The 8892-nt window shown below is 44.5% G+C and overlaps 1 protein-coding gene across 1 annotated transcript in view; it reads left to right on the top strand.

The window, feature by feature from the left end:
- CUNH14orf93 (chromosome unknown C14orf93 homolog) overlaps positions 1 to 2419 on the top strand; it is a 28884-nt gene extending 26465 nt beyond the window's left edge. The window contains exon 7 of the mRNA XM_070954453.1: positions 2018 to 2419. Coding sequence (XP_070810554.1) covers positions 2018 to 2419 — 402 coding nt within the window. The remainder of the gene's footprint in view (positions 1 to 2017) is intronic.
- The last annotated feature ends 6473 nt before the right edge of the window (positions 2420 to 8892 follow it).

Raw genomic sequence — 8892 nt, forward strand, 5'->3', positions numbered from 1 at the left:
TATTGGAACACTGATATCATGTCTCCCCTAATCCTTCTTTTCATCAAAATCGACGTAATCAGTTCCTGCAACCGTTCGTCATATGTTTTAGCCTCCAGTCCCCTAATCATCTTTGTTGCTCTTCTCTGCACTCTTTTCTAGAGTCTCCACATCTTTTTTTACATCGTGGCGACCAAAACTGGATGCAGTATTCCAAGTATGGCCTTACCAAGGCATTATAAAGTGGTATTAACACTTCACATGATCTTGATTCTATCCCTCTGTTTACACAGCCTAGAACTGTGTTGGCTTTTTTGGCAGCTGCCGCAGACGGCTGGCTCCTATTTTAGTGTCCCCAAGGTGGTTTTTCAGGAGGCAACTGGACTTCCTTGTTGTTGTTTTTTTTCTTTTGAAGACCAGGAGCACTACTCAGGTAACCCTGAGGACACAGATAAACCTCCAAGTGCTTCAACGACCCTCTAAAAAGGATGCAAGTGAACAGCTGTCTGCAAGGAATATCAATCCTTCCATTCCTCACCATCCTGTCAGAGCCGAAGAAGCTTCTTGGATGAGAAGCGAAACGTCTTCAAAAGAAAAAATAAGAAAGTCCAGTTGCCTCTTGAAAAACCATTTTTGGGACAAAGGTGACCTGGATGACTGAGACTCTCTACAGACTTTTTTCTCCTATTTAAGCGATTGTCCACTAGGTCTCCAAGATCCTCCTCACAGTTACTACTAGTGAGCGAGGTAGCATGTCAAGGTAATAATTTAAGAGAGCTGACCAGCTGGAGCAACGGTCGGAATGACTCCGCAGGATTTTTGGCTGTTATCCCTTTAAGAGCCTGTGTAATATAATAATAATAATAATAATAATAATAATAATAATAATAATAATAATAATAATAATAATAATTATTATTATTATTATTATTATTATTATTATTATTATTATTTTATTTCTATACCGCCCTTCTCCCGAAGGACTCAGGGCGGTGTACACCCTATTTAAAAAAACAGACAAACAGCAATTTAAAATTTAAAATAATTAAATAAATTGGCTCAGATTTAAAACCCCCCAAAATTTAAATACCCCAATTTAAAACTATTATGTTGATAGTCCGGCCTGGCAGAACAACAGGGTCTTCAGTGTGCAGCAAAACACCCGGAGGTCGGAGATCTTACGTGTTTCCGCCCTGCTCTGGTGGCTCAGCAGACTAATTAACATCCACTTATATCTGCTGCCTGCAATTACTGCAAGTTCAAATCTCGCCAGGCTCAAGGTTGACTCATGCTTCCATCCTTTCTAAGGTAGGTAAAATGAGGACCCAGATTTTGGGGGCAATAAGCTGACGCTTTTATTTTATTTTATTTTATTTTATTTTATTTTATTTTATTTTATTTTATTTTATTTTATTTTATTTTATTTTATTTTATTATTTTATTTTATTTTATTTTATTTTATTTCCAATTTATATACCGCCCTTCTCCCTGAGGACTCAGGGCGGTGTACAGCCAGAATTAAGAACATGAAATACAAATATTAAAAACAATTAATATATATATAAATTTGGCCCCAAAATTAAAACTCACAAACCAATTAAAACATTTAAAAATTTCTTCTTAAACCAGCCCGGCTTGCTGGAAAAAAGTAGGTTTTAAGGGCACGGTGGAAGGCACTGAGGTCTTGGATGAGTCTCCGGAGAAGGGCGGAGAAGGGCGGCATATAAATAAAATTAAAAATAAAATAAATAAAAATAGAGTGTTCGCAGTTCGTGGAGTTTCTTCCCTGCTGTAATTGCTGTTTGTTTAGCTACTGCTTGTAGCACATGTATGTATAGTATCCCTATATTCCTAGTGTAGATAAAGACCGCTATTTGATACAAACCACTGTCGGTTGTTCTTGCTGCTCGGTTGATACACGTGATAGATCTGCGCAAACTCTTGACATAACACCTCTACTGTACCTGTGCATTGTGTTTTTCTTGCCGAAATAAATCGGAATCTCCTCTTTTTTTTCTTTTTTTCCTCCCTTTCCAAGCTTTTCGCCAACCGTTCGGGGGTGGCCCAGTTGTTGGGCTCGGAAGAGCAGCGATTGTGGCGAGGGGTCACCGAAGAGCTGATGTCGGATGAGGAAGACAGCGCCCGCGAAGCCGGCGTGTGGGTGGCGCGGCCGCCCCGCTTCCGAGCGACGCCTCTCAGCCAGCTCTGCTACCGTCTGGATGCCAACTCCAAGCACGGCACCAAAGCCAATCGGGTCTACGGGCCGCCTTCCGAACGCCTCCCCTCTGCCGAAGTCCAGCTTCTGCCCCCGCAGCTCTACAACCCCCACTTCCAGGAGGAAGACCCCAAAACGGGCACCCTGGCCCACGTACCCACCCACAAAGCTTTCGATCCCGAGCTCAGCTCCTTTGTGGAGATCAAAGTAGAAAAGGACCAGTAAGGACTCTCGGGCTCCTTTGTACGACGGCCCGCTGAATAAAAAACACCAGGAAAGGAGCTGGGTTGTGTATAGGTAGTCCTCAACTTACAACCATTCGTTTAGCAACCGTTCGAAGTTACATGGACCCTGAAAAAAAAGTGACCCGCCTCCAAATTTTGATCAGCTGACTGTGGAGATGCCTACAGTGGTTGTTAAGTGTGAAAAATGGTTGTAACTCACTTTTTTTTCAGTGACGTCGTAACGGGTGAAATGCTCCCTGATCGGACCAGATCGCTTGATCCGGTAGTGATCTTGGCCGGTGGTTCGGCGATCCAGTAGCGATGGCGGAGCATAGCTCCGTCCACCCGGCCGGGTGTCATTATTTCCTGGTTGTAACCAGGAAGTAATTTTTTTTTACCTTCTGCACATGCTCAGAAGATTTTGCACATGCGCAGAAGGTTTTTGGCATGCGCAGAACATTTTGCACATGCGCAGAAGGTCTGCCCGCGCCTGTGATGCGCTTGCTTGCTTCCGAACCGGTAAGGAAGGTAAATAGATTTCACTCCTGTGTAGTAACTATGAATGGTCACTGAATGAGGTGTTGTTAAGTCGAGGACTCTCTGGGCGGGCGGTTAGTGACTGTTCAAAGTTACAACGGCCCCGAAAAAGGTCCCTCATGGCTCTTTTTCACATTTACGACCTGGGCAGGATCGCCGCGATCACCGGATTCAAAGATTCTGACGTTTGACAACTGGTTCAGACTTAACGACGGTCGTTGCAGTATCCCGGGGTCACGTGATCCCCTTTTGCAACCTTCCGACGAGCAAAGTCAATGGGCAGGAAGCCAGATTCGCTTAACGACCGGGTGGCTAACTTAACCACGGCTGCGATTCACTTAACAAGAAAGGTCGTAAAACGGGGCCAAAGTCCCTTAACAAATGTCCCGCAGAGATTTTGGACTCCATTGCGGTCGTAAACCCGGGGAATACCTATCTATTTGTGCCTCCTGAATGGTAGCTGTGACAGATTTTGGACACCGATGGACGATCGTCAATGAGTTGCAAATCCTTTTGGCTGCATTCCCGTAGATCTCCGTTTGATTTGCAGAAAGATTAAATCAGTTGTTTATAAGAGAAAAAAGGATCCGCTTAAAATCATTTCCGTGTTTCCGGCAGTCAGACGGGTGTCTTGGTGAGCCCTGGCTGCCCCCTGGTGGTTCTTGTCAGTACTACAAACGGAGGAATGGTCCAAGTGTATGAAACGGGATGTCCTTAACTTAGGACGGTTCGTTTAGTGACCGTTTGAAGTTACAAGAGGCACAGAAAAAAGGACCGACCGACAGCCGGCTTCTTCGCACTTACAACCGTCGCGGTCAGACGATTGAAAATTTGGGCACTTGACCAGGGTGGATTTGATTTAAATCGAGTCGATTTAAATCATGATTTAAATCATGATTTAAATCACTAGTAAAAAGACTTGATTTAAATCAACTCGATTTAAATCATATTTTTTAAAGAGCAACTGTCATCTCTGCTATTCCTTTGACCCGCTGTTGACTCACCGATAGTCCCAGTGTTGCAGAATATACAGCCTTGTGCTACATAACTAAACTCCATTTCATGCTGAATAAACTACATTATTTATGTATCTTAAATAGAAAACTATCTTACGATAGATTTTTACCCCAAAAGTTTTTTATTAAAATAAATTCAATAAAAATCAAAAAAATCTGATTTAAATAAAAAAAAAACCGATTTAAATAAAAAAAAATCCGATTTTTTTTATTTTTTAAAAAAAATCATTTATTTTTATCCACCCTGCACTTGACAAAGGGAATGTATTTAACAGAATAACGGAACTGGAAGGGACCTTGTAGGTCATCTAGTCCAACCCCATTTGCGACCTGGTCAGCCAGCTTCTGACAAGCAAAGTCAATGGGGGGAATGCCAGTTTCAGCTAACGACGGCCTGGTTCACTGCCGTGATTTGCTTATAGGTCATAAAATTAAACATGACACACTTAACAACCTCCTTGCTTAACAACGAAATTTCCGGTCACCGTTTTGATCATGAGAAGGACCTGGACCTTTTGTTCGTGATTGTTTTCAATGTTGAAAAAAAACCCAACAAAAATCTTTTTTCTTTCATCCTGCGGCTCTCATCCCTCCGTATCTGTGTTTCTTTTCTTTCTTCGTTCTTTTCTTTTTATATTTACTTTCCTTGGTGAAAATTAGAAAATATTTCTGGATCATTGGAGAGGTATGGACATCCTGGATCGATATTTCGTTGGTGGGAGAGCCTGTTTAATCTGGTTTTATTTACTTGTTCAGTTTATATCCCACCTTTATTATTTTTATAAATAACTTCAGGCGGCAAACACACACCATGTTCCTTCTTCCCATTATTTTCCTCAGAACAACTTTTCAATGTTGAAAAAAAACCCAACAAAAATCTTTTTTCTTTCATCCTGCGGCTCTCATCCCTCCGTATCCGTGTTTCTTTTCTTTCTTTGTTCTTGTCTTTTTATATTTACTTTCCCTGGTGAAAATTAGAAAATATTTTTGGATCATTGGAGAAGTATGGACATCCTGGATCGATATTTCGTTGGTGGGAGCCTGTTTAATCTGGTTTTATTTACTTGTTCTGTTTATATCCCACCTTTATTATTTTTATAAATAACTTCAGGCGGCAAACACACACCATGTTCATTCTTCCCGTTATTTTCCTCAGAACAACGACCTTGTGAGGTGGACTGGGCTGAGGGGGAGGGAAAGGGACTGGCCCAAAGTCAACCAGTCAGCTTTCGTGCCTAAAGTGGGACTAGAACTCACTGTCACCTGGTGATTGGCCCAAAGACACCCATCCATCTTTTATCTCCAAGGCGGAACTAGAACTCACCGTCTCCTAGTGATTGACCCAAAGTAATCAGCTGGGTTTTCATGCCTAAGGCAGGACTAGAACTCACCGTCTCCTGGTGTTTGGCTCAGTCACCCAGCCAGTTTTCATCTCTAATGCGGAACTAGAACTCACCATCTCCTGGTGATTGGCTGAAAGTCATCTAGCCACCTTTCATCTCTATGGTAGAACTAGAAGTCACTGTTTCCTAGGTGATTGGCCCAGTCACCCAGCTGCATTCCATGCTTAAGGGAGGACTAGAATTCACTGTCTCCTAGTGATTGGCCCAAAGACACCTAGCCACCTTTTATCTCCAAGGCGGAACTAGAACTCACTGCCCGTCTCCTAGTGATTAACCCAAAGTATCCAGCTGGGTTTTCATGCCTAAGGCAGGACTAGAATTCACCATCTCCTGGTGATTGCCCAAAGTCACTCAACCACCTTTCCTCTATAAAATGGATTTAGAACTCACTGCCACCTGGTGATCGGCCCAGTCACCCAGCCGGCTTTCATGCCTAAGGTGGGACTAGAACTCACTGTCACCTGGTGATTGGCCCAAAGTCACCCAGCTGCCTTTCATGTCTAAAGCAGAACTAGAACTCACTGTCACCTGGTGATTGGCCCAAAGTCACCCAGCTGCCTTTCATCTCTATGGCAGAACTAGAAGTCACCGTTTCCTAGGTGATTGGCCCAGTCACCCAGCTATATTCCATGCTTAAGGCAGGACTAGAATTCACTGTCTCCTGGTGATTGGCCCAAAGTCACCCAGCTGCCTTTCATCTCTATGGCAGAACTAGAAGTCACCGTTTCCTAGGTGATTGGCCCAGTCACCCAGCTATATTCCATGCTTAAGGCAGGACTAGAATTCACTGTCTCCTGGTGATTGGCCCAAAGTCACCCAGCTGCCTTTCATCTCTATGGCAGAACTAGAAGTCACCGTTTCCTAGGTGATTGGCCCAGTCACCCAGCTATATTCCATGCTTAAGGCAGGACTAGAATTCACTGTCTCCTGGTGATTGACCCAAAGACACGTAGCCACCTTTTATCTCCAAGGCGGAACTAGAACTCACTACCCGTCTCCTAGTGATTGACCCAAAGTATCCAGCTGGGTTTTCATGCCTAAGGCAGGACTAGGACTCACTGTCTCCTGGTGATTGGCTTAAAGTCACCCAGCTGCCTTTCAACTTTAACGCGAAACTAGAATTCACCATCTCCTGGTGATTGCCCAAAGTCACTCAACCACCTTTCCTCTATAAAATGGATTTAGAACTCACTGCCACCTGGTGATCAGCCCAGTCACCCAGCCGGCTTTCATGCCTAAGGTGGGACTAGAACTCACTGTCACCTGGTGATTGGCCCAAAGTCACCCAGCTGCCTTTCATGTCTAAAGCAGAACTAGAACTCACTGTCACCTGGTGATTGGCCCAAAGTCACCCAGCTGCCTTTCATCTCTATGGCAGAACTAGAAGTCACCGTTTCCTAGGTGATTGGCCCAGTCACCCAGCTATATTCCATGCTTAAGGCAGGACTAGAATTCACTGTCTCCTGGTGATTGGGCCAAAGTCACCCAGCTGCCTTTCATCTCTATGGCAGAACTAGAAGTCACCGTTTCCTAGGTGATTGGCCCAGTCACCCAGCTATATTCCATGCTTAAGGCAGGACTAGAATTCACTGTCTCCTGGTGATTGGCCCAAAGTCACCCAGCTGCCTTTCATTTCTATGGCAGAACTAGAATTCACTGTCACCTGGTGATTGGCCCAAAGTCACCCAGCTGCCTTTCATGTCTAAAGCAGAACTAGAACTCACTGTCACCTGGTGATTGGCCCAAAGTCACCCAGCTGCCTTTCATCTCTATGGCAGAACTAGAAGTCACCGTTTCCTAAGTGATTGGCCCAGTCACCCAGCTATATTCCATGCTTAAGGCAGGACTAGAATTCACTGTCTCCTGGTGATTGGCCCAAAGTCACCCAGCTGCCTTTCATCTCTATGGCAGAACTAGAAGTCACCGTTTCCTAGGTGATTGGCCCAGTCACCCAGCTATATTCTATGCTTAAGGCAGGACTAGAATTCACTGTCTCCTGGTGATTGGCCCAAAGTCACCCAGCTGCCTTTCATCTCTATGGCAGAACTAGAAGTCACCGTTTCCTAGGTGATTGGCCCAGTCACCCAGCTATATTCTATGCTTAAGGCAGGACTAGAATTCACTGTTTCCTGGTGATTGGCCCAAAGTCACCCAGCTGCCTTTCATCTCTATGGCAGAACTAGAAGTCACTGTTTCCTAGGTGATTGGCCCAGTCACCCAGCTATATTCCATGCTTAAGGCAGGACTAGAATTCACTGTCTCCTGGTGATTGGCCCAAAGTCACCCAGCTGCCTTTCATCTCTATGGCAGAACTAGAAGTCACCGTTTCCTAGGTGATTGGCCCAGTCACCCAGCTATATTCTATGCTTAAGGCAGGACTAGAATTCACTGTCTCCTGCTGATTGACCCAAAGTCAACAGCCACCTTTTATCTCCAAGGCAGAACTAGAACTCACTGTCACCTGGTGATTGGCCCAAAGACACCCAGCCACCTTTTATCTCCAAGGCGGAACTAGAACTCACTGTCACCTGGTGATTGGCCCAAAGACACCCAGCCACCTTTTATCTCCAAGGCGGTACTAGAACTCACTGTCACCTGGTGATTGGCCCAAAGACACCCAGCCACCTTTTATCTCCAAGGCGGTACTAGAACTCACTGTCACCTGGTGATTGGCCCAAAGACCCCCAGCCACCTTTCATCTCTAAGGAGGAACTAGAACTCACTGTCACCTGGTGATTGGCCCAAAGACACCCAGCCACCTTTTATCTCCAAGGCGGAACTAGAACTCACTGTCACCTGGTGATTGGCCCAAAGACACCCAGCCACCTTTTATCTCCAAGGCGGTACTAGAACTCACTGTCACCTGGTGATTGGCCCAAAGACCCCCAGCCACCTTTCATCTCTAAGGAGGAACTAGAACTCACTGTCACCTAGTGATTGGCCCAAAGTCAACCAGCCACCTTTTATCTCCAAGGCGGAACTAGAACTCACTGTCACCTGGTGATTGGCCCAAAGACACCCAGCCACCTTTCATCTCTAAGGAGGAACTAGAACTCACTGTCACCTAGTGATTGGCCCAAAGTCGGCTTCTGTGCCTAAGGCAGGACTAGAATTCACTTTCTCCTTCTGAGGGGCCCCCAAAATCATCCAGTTTTGACACCCCTGCCCTAGACAGAACTAGAGCTCCCGTCTCCTGGTTTCTAGCCACTTTCTGACTTTGAAAACAAGGGTCTTCGCATGAGCCAAGCATCATCTATTCCAAAGAAGGCAGATTAAAAAAAGCTCTCCAGCTACATCCAGTCTCTCTCGAATTAATCTGTGTTTATTTGATTCTTTGCAAATTCATCCACCAGAAAAAGCAAAATACTCCCCAAAATCCAGGATTTTGGGGAGATCAGGAAGAGCATTAATATTAATTAATATTAATTATGTAATATTAATTAATATAAGTAATATTAATTCGAATGGAAATTACTCTCCATGCAAAAATTCAGATTTTCCTGCGCAGAGAAATTTCA

The sequence above is a fragment of the Pituophis catenifer genome, unplaced genomic scaffold (assembly GCF_029215685.1).
Source record: "Pituophis catenifer annectens isolate HBS135680 unplaced genomic scaffold, rPitCat1.0.hap2 SCAF_15, whole genome shotgun sequence".
Lineage (NCBI taxonomy): Eukaryota > Metazoa > Chordata > Lepidosauria > Squamata > Colubridae > Pituophis > Pituophis catenifer.